General features: G+C 37.7%; 1 protein-coding gene and 1 pseudogene across 2 annotated transcripts in view; both read left to right on the top strand.

The window, feature by feature from the left end:
* The first annotated feature begins 37 nt into the window (after window positions 1-37).
* MASTL (microtubule associated serine/threonine kinase like) overlaps window positions 38-22,534 on the top strand; it is a 25,226-nt gene continuing 2,729 nt past the window's right edge. The window contains exons 1-11 of one of the 2 annotated variants that reach the window (XM_040248435.1): window positions 38-314; window positions 6,576-6,713; window positions 8,583-8,722; window positions 9,418-9,506; window positions 12,121-12,227; window positions 12,421-12,571; window positions 14,097-14,269; window positions 15,205-16,350; window positions 17,380-17,521; window positions 20,882-20,995; window positions 21,099-21,200. In XM_040248435.1, the coding sequence (XP_040104369.1) occupies window positions 129-314; window positions 6,576-6,713; window positions 8,583-8,722; window positions 9,418-9,506; window positions 12,121-12,227; window positions 12,421-12,571; window positions 14,097-14,269; window positions 15,205-16,350; window positions 17,380-17,521; window positions 20,882-20,995; window positions 21,099-21,200 (2,488 nt within the window). In that variant the 5' untranslated portion in view covers window positions 38-128. The remainder of the gene's footprint in view (window positions 315-6,575; window positions 6,714-8,582; window positions 8,723-9,417; window positions 9,507-12,120; window positions 12,228-12,420; window positions 12,572-14,096; window positions 14,270-15,204; window positions 16,351-17,379; window positions 17,522-20,881; window positions 20,996-21,098; window positions 21,201-22,534) is intronic. The other variant, XM_040248436.1, reaches the window with a different exon arrangement.
* On the top strand, window positions 3,763-4,329 carry LOC120869264 (annotated as a pseudogene).

The following is a 22,534-nucleotide window of genomic DNA, read 5'->3' as shown; positions in this document are numbered from 1 at the left end:
GCGACGTAGTGACATCACTGACTACGTGATACGTGGGCGGAGCCTCACTTTGAACCTAGTTGGCGGGAGTTGCTGCTCCGGAAGGGGCCTTGGCCGGTGATAGAGCCTTGCATCCGAGGTGGACTGCGATGGAGCCCACCGTGGGCGGTGAGATGGAGAATGGAGGTGGCGCGGCAACAGGAGAGTGCGTGAATAGGATCCCGGTGCCAAGACCTCCCTCCATTGAGGAGTTCACCATAGTGAAGCCTATTAGCCGCGGCGCCTTTGGGAAGGTGTATCTGGGGCAGAAAGGCAACAGGTTGTATGCGGTGAAGGTAAGAGTCGAGAATTAAAGAAAGCTAAAGAGGCTGGTCCTTCGGCCCTCCTTCCCGCCCCCTGAACTGGGCAAGCTCCAGGGCCGCTGGAGCGGCTAGACTGGATGCCTGGCTCGCTGAAGCCTCCGGGCCCCGCGAGATGATTTCTTACTTGAGGTGACAGCGCGGGCAAGTCGTTGTTGCCTCTGCCCCGCCCTTCTGTTCCCACCTCGTAAACCTTAGAAGATCTAGGACTTCTGAACCCTTTTTACTAATGTGGGCTTTACCAGGATTAAGGTTGAAACTTTAAATTAGAAATAGTTATTTCCAAATTATACTTTAACTACCAATTTGATGTAGATTCATTTCTATTTTTGTTGAGGCGTAATTGACATATACCAATTTCAGGTATACAACTTAACGATTCAGTGTTTGTCTATGTGGTGAAATGATCATCATCATAAGTCTAGTTAACCATGATGAAACAGCTGCATATTTTTTTCTTGTGATGAGAACTTTATCTTAGCAGCATTCAAATATATAACGCAATATTGTTAACTATAGTAAGCATGCTATGATATAGATGAACTTTTGACCTGTATAACCAAAAGATATCATTAAACAAACCCCACTTTTCAAGCCTTTCATTATAAATCTGGAATGTAATTTTGTTTAAAGACTAAGCTGAAATATTCCTAAATCACTCCTTTATCCTTACAGTAGCATGTGCTGTGCTTAGTCGCTCAGTCCTGTCCAACTCTTTGCAACCACTGTAGTCCTCCAGGCACCTCTGCCCATGGGGGTTCTCCAGGCAAGAATACTGGAGTGGGTTGCCATGCCCTCCTCCAGGGGATCTTTGCAACCCAGGGATGGAACCGGGGTCTCCTGCAATGCAGGTGGATTCTTTACCAGCTGAGCCCCCCGAGAAGCCCAACAGTAGTATGTATCATTCCAAAGCATTCAAGAGCTCAGAGTATTCGAAGCTGTTCAGGCCACTGTTGATTCTCATCTACTCCCATAGCTTCAAATTAGTCACATCTCAGGAGTGAGTGATAGTAATAAAGGAGAAGCTAGTAGACTGAGTACTGATGTGGTTTCAACTTCCTGGTTGGACATTGCCGTGTGAATACGTAGCAAGCACCTCAAAATTGTACTTGCCCAGCTTTGAACATGGTCCTCTCCACCTAACCACCTCCCGGATTTCTTCTCTCCCTGTAATAACACCACCATCATTCAGGCTAGGAACTTGAGTCTTTTTAACTTTCCTCTACTGCATCTGTATATCCTCTCTCTCAACTCTGCCTGTCAATTCTGTCTCATTCATTTTTAGTACCCTTTTCATTCCATTCTCAAGTTTGCCCAAATACAGACTTGATTTTTTCTTCCTTTTTTTTCTTAAAGTACAACTTCAGTTCAGTCGCTCAGTCATGTCCGACTCTTTGCGACCCATGAATCGCAGCATGCCAGGCCTCCCTGTCCATCACCATCTCCCAGAGTTCACTCAGACTCACATCCATCGAGTCAGTGATGCCATCCAGCCATCTCATCCTGGGTCGTCCCCTTCTCCTCCTGCCCCCAATCCCTCCCAGCATCAGAGTTTTTTCCAATGAGTCAACTCTTCGCATGAGGTGGCCAAAGTACTGGAGCTTCAGCTTTAGCATCATTCCTTCCAAATGATATCTGGAACCCCAGGGTTGATCTCCTTCAGAATGGACTGGTTGGATCTCCTTGCAGTCCAAGGGACTCTCAAGAGTCTTCTCCAACACCACAGTTCAAAGGCATCATTTCTTCGGCGCTCAGCCTTCTTCACAGTCCAACTCTCACATCCATACATGACCACAGGAAAAACCATAGCCTTAACTAGACGGACCTTAGTCGGCAAAGTAACGTCTCTGCTTTTGAATATACTATCTAGGTTGATCATAACTTTTCTTCCAAGGAGTAAGCGTCTTTTAATTTCATGGCTGCAATCACCATCTGCAGAGATTTTGGAGCCCAAAAAAATAAAGTCTGACACTGTTTCTACTGTTTCCCCATCTATTTGCCATGAAGTGATGGGACCAGGTGCCATGATCTTCGTTTTCTAAATGTTGAGCTTTAAGCCAACTTTTTCGCTCTCCTCTTTCACCTTCATCAAGAGGCTTTTTAGCTCCTCTTCACTTTCTGCCATAAGGGTGGTGTCATCTGCATATCTGAGGTTATTGATATTTCTGCTAGCAGTCTTGATTCCAGCTTGTGTTTCTTCCAGTCCAGCGTTTCTCATGATGTACTCTGCATATAAGTTGAGTAAGCAGGGTGACAATATACAGCCTTGACGTACTCCTTTTCCTATTTGGAACCAGTCTGTTGTTCCATGTCCAGTTCTAACTGTTGCTTCCTGACCTGCAGATTGAGTAACCATTAGCACATTACAATTTTAGAAAATTTCCAGTACCTGAAAACTACCTCTCTTGGTTATCTGCAGTGTCTCCCCATTTAGCCACAAGTAACTTTCCATCTCTATTGGTTTGTCTTTCTGGACATTCCATATTAATAGAATCATATAATACATGGTCTTTTGCATCCAACTTTCTTCACTTACTTCACATGTTTTTGAGGTTCCTCAGGCCTTCATTGGGCTTCCCTGGGGCTCAGCTGGTTAAAAAAAAAAAATCCTCCTGCAATGTGGGAGACCTGGGTTCGATCCCTGGGTTGGGAAGATCCCCTGGAGAAGGGAAAGGCTACCCACTCCAGTATTCTGGCCTGGAGAATTCCATGGGCTATATAGTCCATGGGGTCACAAACAGTCAGACAGAACTGAGCGAGCTTCTCTTTCACTTTCTCTTTAGCCCCCCCCGCTTTAAACTTTTCCTAACCTTTCAGACCCACCCTATTGAAATTAATTCTCCATCACTTCATATTCCAAAGATTTTTTGCTTTTCCTTCTGTTTACTAAGCAGTCATTATTAGCTGTTGAAATGAAAATGCCAGTATATTTTTTCATAAGTATTTATGAATATCCATTTTGTGTAGGATATGGATACAGTGGTGAACAAAAACAAATATGCCCTCATGAAGCTTCCAGTCTAGTGGAATGATAAGGAAATCATGTTTTAGACTGGCTTTGTCAATTTTCCTCACTTTTCTTATGGGACGGCTCTACAGCTAGAATTTACAGTGTACTGATGATTTTATTAAATGCTTTAATGAATCTTTGGAAGAAATATGCCTTTTTTTCTTTGTAATCTTCCTGAGAATTGATCTCAGTTTTACTAACTGTTCAGTTTAGTGTTCCAGTTTTAACATAGATTATAATTTTGCTTCCCTACCAATTACCTTGAGGCTTAAAAAGAGTAATTAGTTGTTCTCTGTAACACAGCATCTGACACTTAAGTGTCAGTAAACTCTAACCATTTTTAAGAATTTCTCCGGGAGATGCTGCAGACCCGGGACCCAGAGAAGCTCAGAGGCAGTAAATAATAGCTCTTCAAGTCTGCAATAGAAAATGGCCTCCAATAAAACTACATTGCAAAAAAATGGGAAAGAAACAAATTGGAAAGAATAAAAAAGTAGAAGAGGCGGAACCTGAAGAATTTGGACTGCTGTGTTGTGAATGGGAAGGTGGAGTATTTCCTGAAGTGGAAGGGGTTTACAGATGCAGACAATACTTGGGAACCTGAAGAAAATTTAGATTGTCCAGAGTTAATTGAAGCGTTTCTTAATTCTCAAAAAGCTGGTAAAGAAAAAGATGGAACAAAAAGAAAATCTTTGTCTGACAGTGAATCTGATGATAGCAAATCAAGAAGAAAAGAGATGCTTCTGATAAACCAAGAGGTTTTGCCAGAGGTCTTGATCCAGAACGAATAATTGGTGCCATGAGCAGCAGTGAAGAATTAATGTTTCTCATGAAATGGAAAGATTCCGATGAGGCTGACTTGGTGCTGGCAAAAGAGGCAAATGTGAAGTGTCCTCAAATTTTAATTGTAATTTTTATGAAGAGAGACTAATTTGGCATTCTTGTCCAGAAGATGAGACTCAATAATCGTTTGCATTGATTTTTATGTATATTTATATATATATATAATGTGGGTCTTTTTTTTTGATTTATTAGTGTGAAGAAATAACTACATTCTAATGAAAATCAGGTTTGATATGTTTGTTTTGAAGTAGTATTGGGGAAGTTACATTGGGTTTCTTTTTTTTTTGGTCTGTAGCACTAGCTGCTTTGAACAAATAAAAGCTTTCTATAGTTGCTTCCTTCAGCAGAAAAGAATTTGATACCATAGTATATTATTTCCTCAGCATTAGAGAACAGCTTTTCTAAATGTTGGGGGAAATCTCCATAGTCATTACTTAATCAAAATTTAGAATTTGCATTTCACTCATATATGCCTAAGGATCATTCTAAGTTTTTTGTATGTGTATACATAAAATACATATGTAAATTGTTTGGGAGCTTTTTTTGTTGTGGTGGGTTTTGTTTTGGTAAATAGATTTAAACAACAGCTTTTCATAACCATGGATAAGCCCATGTTTCTGGAATTCCATCATTTTGAGCAATATAAGAAATCGCTTCAACTTAAACTGAAAACTTAAGTCTTAACCTTTCAAATTAAATAGTTTTGTAATTAATTAGGTAAATTAAGCAATTTAAATAGGTAATTTTTTAAAGCATCCGATCAGAATCTGCATCCATATCTGCATATAAATCTGCGTATAAATGCAGAAGCCCTGGAAGGAAAATTCTAATCACTATCAACAACCTCCCCAACCAAATGAAAAAAGTTGAAAAATTCTGGTATGTTTTAAATATCGAAGCAAAACTTAGTAAAGTGGACACTTGATGGTTCCTTTTGGTGAACCATTGTTTTACAAGAAAGTGAAGTCCCTTTGCTATATTTAGGAAAGGTTGTGATATATGGAATGTCTCAGATTTGTTCATGGAAACCTAATCAAATAGTTTTAAAATACTGGCAATTTACGATATACAGGAATATGCCCTACAGAAATATGTCCATAGGGCATATGGGATCTTAGTTCCCTGACTAGGGATAGAACCCAGGTCCCCTGCAGTGGAGGGGCAGAATCGTAAACACTGGACTACCAGGGTTGTGTAAACACATGTCCTATCCTATCGTGCTTCCTGCGTTTTAGCTGGTCCCAGTCTGTGAAGTGGACTCCCTGGTAGCTCAGTCAGTAAAGAATCTGCCTGCAATGCAGGAGACCTGGGTTGGATCTCTGAGTCTGGAATATCCCCTGGAGAAGGAAATGGCAACCCAGTCCAGTATTCTTGCCTGGAGAATCTCATGGACAGAGGAGCCTGGTGAGCTACAGTCCGTGGGGTCATAAGAGTCATGACTAAAGCGACTCAGCGACTCAGCACAGGAATAAATGAGTGAACAAACTTTTCTAATCTACACTTGACCTGCATGTTTTTTCAGACCTTACCCCAACCCATTCCTTACATGAAGGGCTCAATTTTCTCAGTATTTGGGGTTACTAGTTGAGCAGAAGCCAAGAAAAACAACTTTGTAGTAATCAGAATGTAATTCAACTGTATATTATTTACTTTATTGTAAATATTGGTGAACAGTGCCCAATAGTTTTATATTCCTAAAAGAAAAAAAAAAAAGAATTTTTCCAGGGGGAAAAAAGTACATTCTTTCTCTATTTCCATCCATCAAGGAACCAAAAAAATTTTTTTAATGGATTGGCCAATTATTTCTCTTTGCCTACATTCCTGATTAAGTGAAAGTCGCTCAGTTGTGTCCAAGTCTTTGCGACCCCATGGTCTGTACAGTCCATGGATTCTCCAACCCAGAATACTGGAGTGGGTAGCTATTCCTTTCTTCAGGGGATCTTCCCAACCCAGGGATTGAACCCAGGTCCCCCGCATTGCAAGCGGATTCTTTACCAGCTGAGCTACCAGGGAAGCCCTACAGTCCTGATTATCTGGGAGCATATTAGGAACATTGCTATCTTATGACTTGTAAGAACAGCAGAACAGAATTTATTTTCCACTTATTGGTAGGGTAGACGGGGAGCATTTGCTTACATCTTTTTCCTTCTCAAGAGGGATATGATACTTTTACCACTTGATACCAAGATGAGAGGTTCTATGTTAAAGAAAGTTTTATTTTCACTAGCTGTTTTCCTCGCAGAGTTTCCTGCTGGCAGTGTGAGGGCCAAACAACATGTCCATGCTTTGTCTCTGGTTGTTTTCACGATGGGAACTTGGAAACCTGAGACCACTCTGCGATAAAAAATAAAACCATGTGTCTGTTGTCACATTATGTACTACAGGTTGTCAAAAAGGCAGACATGATCAACAAAAATATGACTCATCAAGTACAAGCTGAGAGGGACGCGCTGGCCCTAAGCAAAAGTCCTTTCATTGTCCATTTGTACTATTCCCTGCAGTCAGCAAACAATGTCTACTTGGTGAGTAAATGACATGTTTTCTTCATTCAGGAACCACTAAACGCAGTGATTTAAGAATTACTGTCTTTAGGTTCAGAGTACCTAGGTTTGAATTCCAGCTGTTGCACTTACTAGCTTTATGACCTTGGCCAGGTTACCTTACCAGTTCTATTTGTTAAGGTTCTTCAGGGGAAAAGAACAATAGGGTGTCTGTGTCTGTGTCTGTGTCTGTGTCTGTGTCTGTGTGTGTATGTAGAAAGAGGAATTTACTTTAGGGAATTGTCCTTCACGGTTGTGGCAGTGGCAAGTCCAAAATCTCTGGGGTAGGCTGACAGGCTATAGACCCAGCAAAGAGTTGATGTTGCAGCACAAGCCCAAAGGCAGTGAAGAGGCAGAATTCCCTCCTCTTTGGAGGAGAAAGACATGACCCCTCAACCTTTTTTCTCTCCAGGCCTTCAGCTGATTGGATAAGGCTCTCCCACATGATGGAGGATAATCAGCTTTTATGCAGACTCTAATGGTTGAGATGTTTATCTCATGTAAAAAATACCTTAACAGCAACATTTAGATTGGTGTTTGACCAAATATCTGGGTGCCGTGGCTTAGCCAATTTGATGCACAAAATGAACCATCACGCCTCAGTTTTCCCATCTGCAAGGTGGGGATAACAATAGTACCTACCTCAAAGGTTGTTATGAAATTCCAATAGGTTGTAGAACAGTGTGTGGCACATAGTGCTAAAAATATTTCCTAAGTAAAGGATGCATAATAGAAATATATAAAGTTTAATGTGTAATAAGGAAAAGATATTAGAAAGTGGTGGATTTGGGATCTTTGTACTTAGCAAGTTGCTTGCTTTTCACTGAACATGGCAGCTTACACTCTTTTAATTCTAAAGAGGAATTTGGGTAGGGGGCAGGAAGAGGTGAGGATGGCAGGTATTTTGACTTCCAAGTTCTAGAGGTTCATGAGGAAATAATCAGATGTTGCGAAAGACCACCCTATGCCCCACCCCCAGTCCCACCCCCTCTCCAGCAAATAAAAAGAAGAAAAATTATTCCAAATTAAAGGAGACTAAAGAGATATGATAACTAAATCCCATGCATGGTCCTGGCCTGGGAATGAGGGACGAGGAGAGAGGCCGTCAGGAACAATATGGAATTATCAGAGAAATTTGAATACAGACTAAACAACAGGTAATAGTGTTATTTTAGCATTAAATTCCATGCATTTTATTACACTGTAGTTATAGACGATGTCCTTGATAAAGCATTTGTTTAAAAAAAAGAATGTCCTTGTTAGTAGAAACGTGATGAAAAATTCAGTGGTACACTTTCATAATTTAAAAAATAAGAAAGAGAAAGCGAAAGAATTCTGTGGTGACATATCATGCCCTCTTCAACTTTATTCTCTAATTATTCAGCCAAAATTTTAAAGATTAATACCAGTTGCTAATGTTGCCTTATTTAAAGTATTTTGTTTGAATAAAAATACATGCATATAATGTATTTATGTTAATGTTGTTAATCACATATTTATTATGCAACATAATCATGTTAATAACTAGCATAAATAAGTATTGTTATATTCATATATGTGTAGAGGAAGAAAGCAGATGTGGCAAAGTGTTAATGATGGGTGAAAATAGATGAAGAGTACATGAGAAATTATTCTATTCTGCATAACTTTTTTGTAAGGCTGAACAGTTTAATTTAAATTTTAAAAAATGTATGATAGCATGAACAAACCTGGTATTGATGTGTACTCAGTGACCAAGAAAATGTCTGTTACAGAACCATGCTAATATGTATAATCATTAATGCTCAAATAAGACATTTTTAAGTAGTCATATTGGTTTTATTTTACAGTATTTCTATTTCGTTTTGACAGGTAATGGAGTATCTCATTGGTGGAGATGTCAAATCCCTTCTACATATCTATGGCTATTTTGATGAAGAGATGGCTGTGAAATATATATCTGAAGTTGCATTGGCTCTAGACTACCTTCATAGACATGGAATCATTCACAGGTAATGACTGACTTTTCTCCAAACTATTACTTAAGCACAAGTAATCAAATTATGTATTTACTATTTGAGTCTTAGATATTTGCATAACTGCCGATATATGGGTTATCTTAAATTTAGTAGTAATTTGTGTGAATTTAGAAATTCCATCAACTCTTTCATCTCCCTGTGTGTGTGAATGTGTTGCTTTGTCCATGGATATCCCATTTTATTGTGGAGAATATTGACTCTTTTTTCCACTCTTTTACCTGTACATCATGCAAAAGTACTATAGTTTATAATCCCAGCTGATTTACAGTGCTTTGCTGTGTTCAAAGAAAGGTTAAGTGACTCTTTTTGATTAAGGCTTAATCTCACACTCTCTTAATCTCACAGAAAGAGGTAAATATGATTTGACCTGGTTTGAGGTTTATTTTACCTAATGAAATTTATTTTAATAGAATATCTAGTGAATAATGTCAAAGATAATCTAGCATTAAATAGTAACTCTTGTATATTCAGATATTTAAATTTTAGTTTGCTTTTTGTTTGTTTGTTTATTTGCTTTTGAGAGTTCTTTTCTGTACTTTCAAAGCCACCCATGAGAGACAATAAATAGGATTTGATTCTTCTTTAACTTCCTGGGTTTTTTGCTGGAAATTTTAAAATCAACACTATCTCTTTTTCAGTTATCTGCTATTTGTCTTTTTTATGTGCAGGGATTTGAAGCCAGACAATATGCTTATTTCTAATGAAGGTCATATTAAACTAACAGATTTTGGCCTTTCCAAAGTTACTTTAAATAGAGGTAAGAAACATAGCAAGTAAGTACCTTTTCAAAAGTCCAACACATTTTAGACACTAACATTTCATTAGTTTATATTGTTTTCTGTTAGTTAAAAATGAATAAAATGGCTTTGGGGTATGTACCCAGCAGAAGAATTGCTGGATCATATAGATCAAATTCTACTTTTTAATTTTTTGAGAAACTTCCACTGTATTTTTCATAGTGGTTACACAGTTTTACATTCATACTTTCGACCTACATTTTATTTTATTTTATTTTATTTTATTTATTTATTTATTTTTTTAATTTATTTATTTATTTATTTTTAATTTTTACTTTACAATTCTGTATTGGTTTTGGCATAGATTGACATGAATCCACCACAGGTGTACATGCATTCCCAAACATGAACCCCCCTCCCACCCCCCTCCCCACAACATCTCTCTGGGTCATCCCCGCGCGTCAGCCCCAAGCGTGTCATATCCTGCATCAGACATAGACTGGCATTTCGATTCTTACATGATATTATACATGTTTCAATGCCATTCTCCCAAATCATCACACCCTCTCCCTCTCCCTCTGAGTCCAAAAGTCCGCTATACACATCTGTGTCTTTTTTGCTGTCCTGCATACAGGGTCATCATTGCCATCTTCCTAAATTCCATATATATGTGTTAGTATACTGTATTGGTGTTTTTCTTTCTGGCTCACTTCACTCTGTATAATTGGCTCCAGTTTCATCCATCTCATCAGAACTGATTCAAATGTATTCTTTTTAATGGCTGAGTAATACTCCATTGTGTATATGTACCACAGCTTTCTTATGGAGGAATCAATTTGCCTGACTTCAGGCTCTACTACAAAGCCACAGTCATCAAGACAGTATGGTATTGGCACAAAGACAGACATATAGATCAATGGAACAAAATAGAAAGCCCAGAGATAAATCCACATACATATGGACACCTTATCTTTGACAAAGGAGGCAAAAATATACAATGGAGTAAAGACAATCTCTTTAACAAGTGGTGCTGGGAAAACTGGTCAACCACTTGTAAAAGAATGAAACTAGATCACTTTCTAACACCGCACACAAAGATAAACTCAAAATGGATTAAAGATCTAAATGTAAGACCAGAAACTCAAAATGGATTAAAGATCTAAATGTAAGACCAGAAACTATAAAACTCTTAGAGGAGAACATAGGCAAAACACTCTCCGACATAAACCACAGCAGGATCCTCTATGATCCACCTCCCAGAATTCTGGATATAAAAGCAAAAATAAACAAATGGGATCTAATTAAAATTAAAAGCTTCTGCACAACAAAGGAAAACATAAGCAAAGTGAAAAGACAGCCTTCCGAATGGGAGAAAATAATAGCAAATGAAGCAAATGACAAACAACTAATCTCAAAAATATACAAACAACTCCTGCAGCTCAATTCCAGAAAAATAAACGACCCAATCAAAAAATGGGCCAAAGAACTAAATAGACATTTCTCCAAAGAAGACATACGGATGGCTAACAAACACATGAAAAGATGCTCAACATCACTCATTATTAGAGAAATGCAAATCAAAACCACAATGAGGTACCACTTCACACCAGTCAGAATGTCTGCGATCCAAAAATCTGCAAGCAATAAATGCTGGAGAGGGTGTGGAGAGAAGGGAACCCTCCTACACTGTTGGTGGGAATGCAAACTAGTACAGCCACTATGGAGAAAAGTGTGGAGATTCCTTAAAAAATTGCAAATAGAAATGCCTTATGACCCAGCAATCCCACTGTTGGGCATACACACAGAGGAAACCAGAATTGAAAGAGACACATGTACCCCAATGTTCATTGCAGCACTGTTTATAATAGCCAGGACATGGAAATCGACCTACATTTTAAAGTCTTACACCACATACAAAGCATTACACTTCTCTTACTATTTTTGATACCTAAAGAAAATTGTACAGTATTATGTGTGAGTGTTGAATCATTTTACAGTGTTACACATTGAAAGCTGATAAAAATCTGCATTAGTTTCTATCTTGCTTACATAGTAAATTAACATGAGTGTTCCATAATTTGTATTAATTCCTAAATTGATTCTGCTGTTGTTGTTTAGTCACTCAGATTCTGTTATTGAAATTTATTTTGTATTCTTAGTACATTGATGCCTTTCTTAACTTTTTTTTTTTACCACCTCCTTTTCTAATGCTTTATTTACCAAGAATTATATCGTTGGCAGTTAGGTAACACTCTTGTATTTCTCTCTCTTTTTTTTAAATTTATTATTTATTTATTTTTACCTTTTGACCCCTTTCATCCATTTCTTCCAACCCTTAATCCCACCTCTGGCAACCACAAATCAATTCTCTGTATCTGTGAGCTTGATTTTTCATTTTGTTTTTTTAAATTCTATATATAGAGAAAGCATATGTTATTTGTCTTTCTCTTGTCTGGTTGGTTCTACATGTTAACTGTATGGCATGATGGTTTTCCTGGCTGTATTTGTCTTGCACAAGACAACTTTGTAGTTGATGTTAATAGAAAGTGGGGCAAAGTCCAGAACAAATAATTGTTGACTTTAGTCAATGACAGTTGACTAAAGAATATCATATACTTTTTTTTCCATACATAGATATCAACATGATGGATATTCTTACAACACCATCCATGGCAAAACCTAGACAGGATTATTCAAGAACCCCAGGACAAGTATTATCTCTCATCAGCTCTTTGGGATTTGTAAGTACTCGATAAGAAAAAAACTCACATGATATGCCCTAACATGATTGCCATTTACACGAATTCAAATATTAAGCATGTTGCCTTACTTCAGCAGTTCATCTACCTAGATGTCATAACAGTCTATGTGTTTAGGTGGTGTTTTTGTGACAATAAATCATAGCATTTGTTTTTGTCTTCCTCTTTTTCATAGCACACACCAGTTGCAGAAGAAAATCACAACTCTGCAAATGTTCTTTCGACTCATGTATCTGAAACATCACCACTTTCTCAAGGACTAACTTGTCCTATGTCCGTAGATCAAAAGGACATTACTCCTTATTCTAGCAAGCTACTAAAATCATGTGAGTATAAAAGAAAGGGTAGTATATTCCATTAAATGTGCCCTTGAGGAACAAAGTATTTTATAATTTTAAAATTCTGAGTATCAATAATTTTGAAATGCAGACATTCAGATGGCCTGTGGATTTCCTCTGTTTTGTCATGTAAGTGCCATTTCTGACAGGGGTTATTGCAGATCTTTTTTGTTGCTGTTGGCTGCACTGGGTCTTCATTGTTATGCGCAGGCTTTCTCTGGTTGCAGGGAGCTGGGGCTACTCCGTAGTTGAAGTGTGTGGGCTTCTCACTGCGGTGGCTTTTCTTGTTGCCGAGCACAGGCTCTAAAGCCCTCACTTAGTTGCTCCACAGCTTGTGGGACCTTTCTGGACCAGGGATCGAACTGGTGTACCGTCCATTGCAAGGTGGGTTCCTAACCACTGGACCACCAGGGAAGTCCCTGTTGCAGATCTTTACATCAACAAAATAAAATGTCAAGCTAATTTTTCAATTAGCTGCAACACTGTAATGATCATTGGGTGAGTTTCACTGTACTGAGTCTATGGAAATCTTAGTGGAGAAGATATAGTAATACTGTGTGCCTTTATAAAATGATTTCTAAAAGGTTCTGAAATTAAAGTCAAGATGATATAGCTTTAGTATTACACAATAAAAGACAAAAGTCAAAAGTAAAGGAAACAAGTGGAAAATCTGTATAGCACTTAACCTCACCCTCTAACTTATCAACAGTGGACAGTTTAGTTCTGTGCATGCGTATTTTCTTCATCTTAGAAATGTGAATAATGATCCTCTAAAGAGTAATTAGTGTTCGTTGTTTTCATAGATGCTACTTTGTTGTGAATTTGGTCCTCAATTCTGTATATATCTTGGATGGATAGATAAACTGAAAGGAAGAATTGCCTCCTTTTTACAAATGAGAACAAAAGAGTCTCACTTTAAGTTCAGGAGCAAAAAGTTTTAGCATCATTAGTTGTTTATAAGATACAGGAACTTGTATTATATAGATGGTGCTGCTTTCTGGCACTGGCTCACACTTAGCAAAGTCACTATTATTTCTTTTACCCAGTAGTATAAAGAAGTCCCTATGTATATAATTCCACACTGGTAAGCATGTAAACCTCAACATTAAAATAAAGCTCTGGTTTTAATTAAATACAAATTGTAAGAGTAGTCACATTCCAGCCTTTTAGCACATCCAGATTTAGCCCATCAGTATTGAACCTTCATCAAGAAAAGTTTCAAATTGGATAATGGATATTCAAAATGAATTTTCTCCTAATTATAAATTTGCTCCCTGTCCTGATTTCTACTTTATAAATATTGAGAGTTTTGTCTATTAACTTTCAGAACAGTACTTGTTTGTCAAAACAGCCTGAAGCCATCCTTGTAGATGAGATAATGTTTACATAGAAATAGTTCTGATACGAAATATTTACTTACTACTTAACCCAATTACCTGTAAAGATTCAGGATTCGAAGGGAAGTAGGAAAGATGTGACATAAGAAAGCCTCGGTGTTTTCTCTTCCACACAGGTCCTGAAATGGTTGCCTCCCACCCTGGGATGCCCATGAAGTGTCTAACTTCCCACCTCCTCCAGTCTAGGAAGAGGCTGGCAACATCCAGCACCAGCAGTCCATCCCATACCTTCATATCCAGCATGGAATCCGAGTGCCACAGCAGTCCCAGATGGGAAAAGGATTGCCAGGTCAGAGTGCCACTCACCTTACCCAGAACCAACTGTGTGTAATGATAGCAACACTTGACACCTTTTCATACCCGTTCTGTAAGGACATGAAACTGTTATGTGAACAGCAGTGAAGATACTCTTCATTTTCCTGTATATTCTGTCAAGTTCTTTTGCAGTATTTCATTTCTCATTCAAATGTGAAATTATTCTTGTTCACTATATGAGATTACAATTTTTTTTTAAATTTATGTTTTGGTCATACTGTGAGGCATGTGGGGGTCTTAGTTCCCCAACCAGGAATCAAACTCATGATCCCTATACTGGAAGCATTGAGTCTTAACCACTGGTTCACAAGGGAAGTCCTCCAATTTTTAATTTTTGCAGTATATTAATGGTAAATGTTTGGCTTCTAGGCATCTAGATGGAATTCTTTTTTAAAATTCTCTACCCTAACATAGACATTAGATTGTTGAGTTCTTTTAACCTTTGTTTTATTTTATAACTTATACTACCTCCTTCTATAACTGTTTACTGCCCATTTATCATTTAATGGAATGGTAACTCTTCTGAATCAGAAATAACTTCTAGACCACAAAGGTGATACAGATGTGTCTTTAAAAGCATCTATTCTAAGGAGATTGCTTACCAAGTGAATAGATACTGAAAGTCATTTTACTTAATTTATGTATTCTATTCTGGGCTTTTAAAAGCTATTAAAGCTGAGAGGAACTAAAAATATGATAACCTTTCCTATATAGGATGAGAATAAAATGTTAGATTAGAATTATATTAATACCCAAAGAAAAAAATCTTTCCACTTGATAAAATAAATTGGACTCTATTTGCTCCTTAGTCTCAGCAATATGATTTTCTTCATCACAGTGGCTAAGTCCTAATCACTAGGCCACCAAGGAAGTCCCCTAATTTTTTAATTGTTTTTTCCTCCCTCTTAGGAAAGTGACGATGCAGCAGGCTCTACGATGATGAGTTGGAATACAGTTGAAAAGCCTTTAAGCACAAAATCTGTAGATGCCATGGAGACCAAAAGTTTGAATGAAAGGGATCTTGAGTTAGCTCTTTCTCCCATCCACAACAGCAGTGTCGTTCCTGCCACTGGAAACTCCTATGTTAACCTTGCTAAAAAATGTTCTTCAGGGGAAGTTTCTTGGGAAGCAAGAGAACTAGATGTAAATACTATCAACATGACTGCTGACACAAACCAATCTTGTTTCCATGAGTCAAATCAGTGGGCTGTGGATTCTGGTGGGATGACTGAAGAGCACCTTGGGAAAAGAAGTTGTAAAAGAATTTTCGAATTAGTTGACTCCAGTCCTCATCAGGGAATTATACCAAATAAAAAAAGTTGCTTTGAGTATGAGTGTAGTAATGAAATGAGAGATTGTTATGCAACTCAAAGGACAGGCTTAACATTTGAAGTCCAGGACCTTAAGCGGTTGGTATACAGAGATCAGCAAAATGACTGTGTGAATAAGGAGAATGTGGGCAATTCTTTTACTGATAAACACCAAACCCCAGAAAAACCACCTGTCCCAATGATAGAAAAAAACCTTATGTGTGAGCTGGATGACGATTGTGACAAGAATAGTAAGAAGGACTACTTAAGTTCTAGTTTCCTGTGTTCTGATGGTGATAGAACTCCTAAAAGTATTCACATGGACTCTGATTCATCCTTTCCTGGAATTTCCATCATGGAAAGTCCATTAGGAGGGCAGTCTTTAGATCCAGATAAAAACATCAAAGAATCCTCTTTGGAAGAATCAAATATTGAAGATCTACTTCCTGTATCACCCAGCTGCCAAGAAAGTACCTTGCCAAAAGGTGATGAGTGCCCCACCATCCAAGACAGCAACCAAAAAATGTTGGCTCCTTCTTCAGAGGTCTTAAAACCATTAGCCTCTAAAAGAAATGCTGTGGCATTTCGGAGTTTTAACAGTCACATTAATGTTTCCAATAGCTCCGAACCTTCTAAGATGAGCGTCACTTCTTTAGATATGATGGATATTTCGTGTGCCTATAGTGGGTCACATCCCACAGCTATCACCCCTACTCAGAAAGAAAGATCCTACTTGCCATATCAGGTATGTTACCACTGGACACTCCATGCTGTATCAGGTATGTTATCACTTGCTAATGTGTGGTCCTTTAGATTTTAGAAAAAATAAACTATGACACTTGCCTATCAACTGGACTATATAATATTAATCAAATGGTTTTGTTCTGCTTATTGGGAATCTGTAAGGGTGAAGCAGGTAGCAGTGTTTAGCATTTTTAATTCCAGTGCCTCCTTCATTTGTATTGTCCTGCATTCTTTCACATATTTACATTTCACATGTTTACATATTGATAATCACATTTTCACTTGATCACGTAACTCTGAGATACAAAATTAAAATCCATCTACTTTACTGCCTTCTAAGGACATATTTAGATGATCTCTTTTCTTTGTAGAAGAGAGTTGAAAAATAAAATCTTTTTTTTTTTTCCCTAAACTGTTATCTTTTTAAACCCAAAGTTTCTTTTTTTTTTCTTCCTTTGGAGAGACATCTTAATATAGAAAGTACATACCTCGAATGTAGGGTTACAAGACTTGAGTTTTCTATTTAGAGCTTAGTGAGGGACTTAAAAATTCTTACCTTCAGAGCCTGTGTCTGCCACCTGTCCTGGTCCAACAGAGTCCTTGTGAGACAACAAAATATCTTAAAAACATAAGTGCCAGTTGGCACCAAAGGTTATTTGCATATAGTTCCATCCTATGCATTGTCCTAATAATTCAATCATTTTTCAGCTGTAGCCTCCCTCCAGGACACTGTGTAAGCTTGTATTGATCCATCCTATCAAGAAATTTTTCTCATGGATTTTTTTCATTGTTTCTTGCATATCCAGATCTTATTGAAATAACTGGTATTAGCTAAGCAATTGAATTGCATTATTATATTAGGATTTTTTAAGTAAAACTTTTCATAATTAGTTCTGAGACCATTTCCAAAGCTGATCAAGGATTTGACTATTTTCCATGCCCAGCAGCCTAGCTTTTCTTTGGTGTAAGCATTTCTGTTCACTGTGAAAGGAATGAAGGTATTTATTGTGCCTTAAACTCTTGAAATTAGCAGACCCCAAATCAGGTCAAATCAGAAACTCCATACCGAACTCCAAAGAGTGTGAGAAGAGGGGCAGCCCCAGTGGACGACGGGCGAATCCTGGGAACACCAGACTACCTCGCACCCGAGCTGCTGTTAGCCAGGGCCCATGGTAAGGCACATGCATCTTGAATTTTTGAAGTATCTATCATTATAGTTTATTTTGAGATAAATTGTGTTAAATTTCTTTAGAACTTAGAGTGCCTAAGGTAAAATAAGATGAGATCATGCAGTACTCTTTTTCTCACATGCGTGGTGTTTATTATAGTAAATAAAGACACACGGCCATTCATCCTCAGCCTGCTGGTTTAGTCTCAGTGACCCAGAGAAGCCCCACCTTCCACCCCCTCTACTGTCGTTGTTCTAAATGTCTTCCCAGGTCTATTCCTGTCTGGTTTCAGGAATACAAAATTAGTCCTGCACTTCCGTTCAGTTTGCAGATGCCTCTTCCTATTCAGATCCTGCACTCACTATATCCTCACCAGAGGGGTCCAGCCAGAGAGGAACCATCCCTCAAAAAGCAACACAGAAATAAAAGTTCCTCCGGGCACTTAACTAGTTTTGGGGCATTTTCCCTTTTGCTAAGTCACAGCTTTCCTAGCTCATTTCCTATATTACCATTTATACATTTTCTCAAATCAACACAGAATGAATGGAAACCTCATACTTGATAAAATCTTGCCACTCTTTTAGTGGGACATCTATTTATCATAGCTAGCTAGTGAAATGTTCTAAAATTTTTATTTCCCATAAAAGTAACTTGACACATAGTTTTTAAAATAAATAATAGAGAGCAATTTATCATTTTAAAGACAACAATAACAATTCCCTGCTTTCTAACTACTAAGGAGACTTAGGGACCCCAGCCTGAGTTTCCATAGCTGCTGCTTTTAATACATATGTCTGTTTCGGCTCTCTTATATTTGTAGTAAAATGACCTGAATTATTGCTCCCAGAATAGGCTGTTTTCTACTTGGGAAAAGCTCTCTTCTTCATCTTTTATCACTTGTATCAGGCACACTGCCTGGTTTCTAGTTCAATAAATGACATAAGAATGAACTTGGAACTTTCAAACAATGTACCTAACTCCTGTTTTCTTACATGCAGGATTTCTGACTTCAGGTGAGTGAATTTCTCCATAAAGGAACGTGGCAAAGCACATTTATCTGAACAGTCAAAGTCTAACTAGATCACATTGCATAAAAAATTTTTCTTAATTTCAGCTCACTTATGAAATACAAAATGAGCTTCCCAGGTGGCGCTAGTAGTAATGAACCCAGCTGCCAATGCAGGAGATGTAAGAGATCCCTGGGTTCAAACCCTGGGTCGCGAAGATCCTCTGGAGAAGGGCACGACAACGCGCTCCAGTATTCTTGCCTGGAGAATCCCGTGGACAGAGAAGCCTGGTGGCCTACAATCCGTGGGGTCACAGAGTCAGACATGACTGAAGCAACTTAGCATGCACACAGCGTGTACATGTTCATCTTTATCCCATGAAATACAAAAATGAACTGTCTTCTGAGGAAGAAGACATCCAGAGAGATTGCTCTTCTCTGTGAAAACAAGTGTCAGCATGTGGAATTCTTTTTATTACAACTGAAGAAATAGGCTTGATAAAAATATTAAAGTTAATAGCTACAAAAGGGCTTGAATTTTCTAAGCCTTCCATTCCATTATTATTGGAAAATAGAGGAGTTAACAGTATGAACATACAAATTACAGACATGGATTTTAAACTAGAAAGCCAGTCGTGTAAAACAACTCTGTTCTAGCTATTTATAATTGATAATATGATTTATCACAATATGTGATCTTTTTAGACTCTGACTCACATGTATGGGTATGTATGACATATCCATGGAGAAGTCATGTATGTTTCTGACATGAGTACATTTTTGGCTGAGCTGGGAAAAGGGTTCTAATTTCTAACCTAAGTAAAATAAAACTCAGGGTTTTTTCTGATTTCCTCCTACTTTCCTGTATTTGGTTATCTAATCTGTTGAAATAATTCTTTCTCAGTGCTGCTTAAAAGGCCTACTAATGGAGGTGGTTTGTATGTTTTTATAGTGATTAGAATAGAGATAGAAGCCTGTAGACTGTACCTTGTGTTTCATAGGAAAAATGGGATCATGTGGCTTGCAAATAGAAAGGTATTCTAAATGCATGCGATTATTTTTTCTAATGGCAGATTCCACAATGCTTTCCTATTGTTTTTTGTTTTGGAGGCTTTTTTGTTTGTTTTTCTACTTGTTTTAAAATGAAATGGTATTTGCTTAACCGCAGTAGTGAATTTTGTGAAACTGACTTTAAAGAGTTAATTTTCAGACAAATTTAGTTCTAGACTAGAATCTCAACTCTAAATTTATATTGAAGTTAATCATTTTTGGACTGAAACAAACTTTTGCTTAGGAAACATTTTGTTCATTCATAGATATAACTAAGCAAAAGTATAAACCAGATTATAAGGTCTTGTTTAAAATAAACATCTAAAAAAAAAAAGTCTTTGTAGGGAATGCCCTGGTGGTCTAGTGGTTAGGACTTGGTGCTTTCACTGACAAAGCCTGGGTTCAGTCTCTGATTGGGGAACTAAGATCCCACAAGCCTCATAACATAGCCCAAAAAATAAAAATAAAAAAACATCTTTGTATAGAAATGATGCTTTCATTGAAGGTTTTATTTAGAAATCAGTTTTACCTACTTATTAAGACTTATCATCTAATTCCCTCCTCAAGCTATAGTCTAAATGTTTTTTTTGTTGTTGTTGTTAAACTAATTTGTCCCCCTCGGTCCTTAAAAAGAGTAAAGCAACATTAAAATACCCTGTAAGTAAGGCTTCTCTAGTCACCAGGTTATCCTCCAGTTAGCATCAATATTACTACCTCATCTCATTCCTTTGTAAAACAAGTAGATACAGAATCATCTGAATGTTATTATTTCCTGGTCTGAAACTGAGGAATACTCTAATTTTAAAGAATAACTTTTAGATTAAATGCATTTCTTCATTGTGTTTTAGGATTTACCACAAATAAGTCTCCAGAATATTGGAAGTAATTAATAAATGGCAAAAGATAACTTTTAACTTTTTTTGTAATAGTCACGTTAGTTGTTAATCTAAACTTCTATATTCAGGACTTCCCTGGAGGTCCAGGGGTTAAGACTCTGCACTTCCAAATCCAGGGGTACAGGTTCAATCCCTGGCTGGAGAACTAGGATACTGCGTGCCACATGGTATGGCAAAAAAAAATTTTTTAATAAATAAAATTAACAAAACTGCTATTTTCCAAGAAAAGAATTACCACACTGCCTAAAGGAAGGTAATTTGGGGTTTTATACCTTAAAGAGCCAGAGGAAAACCTTAGGAAGTAAGTCTTTGGGCCTTCATTGTACCCAGATAAAAACATATTAATGTTTTAGTTGATCAAACATTTGTAGAAAATGCTTGCAAGTTCAGCTGCTTCCTCTTAAATTCCAGGTCCTGCAGTAGACTGGTGGGCCCTTGGAGTTTGCTTGTTTGAGTTCCTAACAGGAATTCCCCCTTTCAATGATGAAACACCACAGCAAGTATTCCAGAATATTCTGAAAAGAGGTGATTCTTTTTCTCCTATCTATAAAGATAGATTCATTTATCTCATTTATCCCTGTTTATTGTTCCTCTGACCAATGATGAACATGTTAATTTGTATTTGTAGATATCCCTTGGCCTGAAGGTGAAGAAAAGTTATCTGATAATGCTCAAAGTGCTGTGGACATACTTTTAACCATTGACGATACAAAGAGAGCAGGGATGAAAGGTAAGGTTTGGTGTTGGTCACCAAACCTTGGTGACTTTTACCCTTGATTTGCTTCAGGGATGAATGTTTATAACATCAAGTTCTAATATAATACTACTGATAATCTGACAGCTAAACTCAGTTGATTTTAAACTTTCAGTTTATCTTTGCCCTCTCAGTATTCATTGATACATTTGTCCTTATTCAGAACATTAAAATTCAGTGCAATCAGGTTGCAGTCTTGAATTTTATTACTCTCAAGCAGGTTCTCAAAACAATCTCATCTTGTCAATGTCTAAGTTTTTCAGAGCCTGATAAAGTTAACCATCAACCAATATAGGAAACCAAAACAGGAAGTTTGTTCTATGATTTCTTACTGCTTCATTTCTGACATCATTATTGATTGACAAGTATTTTTATGTACTCCAGCTCCTTGTTACATTATCTTCACAGCTAAGATGCCTCAAAGAAGACAACATGGGCTCATCGTGACCCATTCAAAGGTTTTTTTCCAGTGCTAGAAACTCGAATTAATTTTAAACTCCAATTTTGACACTCCAGTAAATCTCATTAGCAGTTGCCTTAAAATTCTTTTTGTCACACGGTATAGATAGAGACAGTTAAGCACTTATGTCTCAAAATACACTTCCATGTGAAGTACGATATATTAGGAAAATGGACTTTAGTCCATTCAACTTCTAGTTTTCCCTCTAATCAGATCAGCAAACCCTATAGAGTGACTTCTAGGTGTCAGTGTTGTTATTTGAGGCACTGGAGGTAACCTAGGGATGAACCAGACTGAAACTCCTGTGCTTAAGTTCTAGAACTGCATTCTAGTGAAAAGACAAGAAGTAGACAAATACAATCATGACGCCATGCAGTAGTAACTACACAAAAAGAGAAAGCAGAGAGGGTACAAAGTGAAGGCAAGAGATTTATTTTTTAGACTGGATGGTCAGGAAGATTTCTGACAAGTGGAATTTGAGCAAAAACCAGTGTAAAGTGAGGATGCCGACATTTGAAAACTGAGCTCTGAAAATTGCTTTAAGGGACTTCCCTGGTGGTCCAGCGGTTAAGACTCCAAGCCTCCACTACAGGGGCCACGGGTTCAATCCCTGGTTGGGGAACTAAGATCCTGCATGCCACACAGTGTGACCAAAAAACAGTAATAATGAAAATTAAGAATTGCTTTAGAGCAACAGTTCTCCTCTGGAATGAGTTTGCTCCCCAGAGGACATTTGGTGTTGTCTGGAGATATTTCTGGGTTGTCACAGCAGTTGGGGTCATCTAGTAGGTAGAGGCCATGGGTTCACTCAGCATTCTACAATGCTCAAGGCAGTCCCTACAACAGAAAG

The sequence above is a fragment of the Oryx dammah genome, unplaced genomic scaffold (assembly GCF_014754425.2).
Source record: "Oryx dammah isolate SB20612 unplaced genomic scaffold, SCBI_Odam_1.1 HiC_scaffold_10, whole genome shotgun sequence".
NCBI classification, from domain to species: domain Eukaryota; kingdom Metazoa; phylum Chordata; class Mammalia; order Artiodactyla; family Bovidae; genus Oryx; species Oryx dammah.
This window is presented reverse-complemented; position numbering and strand designations above follow the sequence as displayed.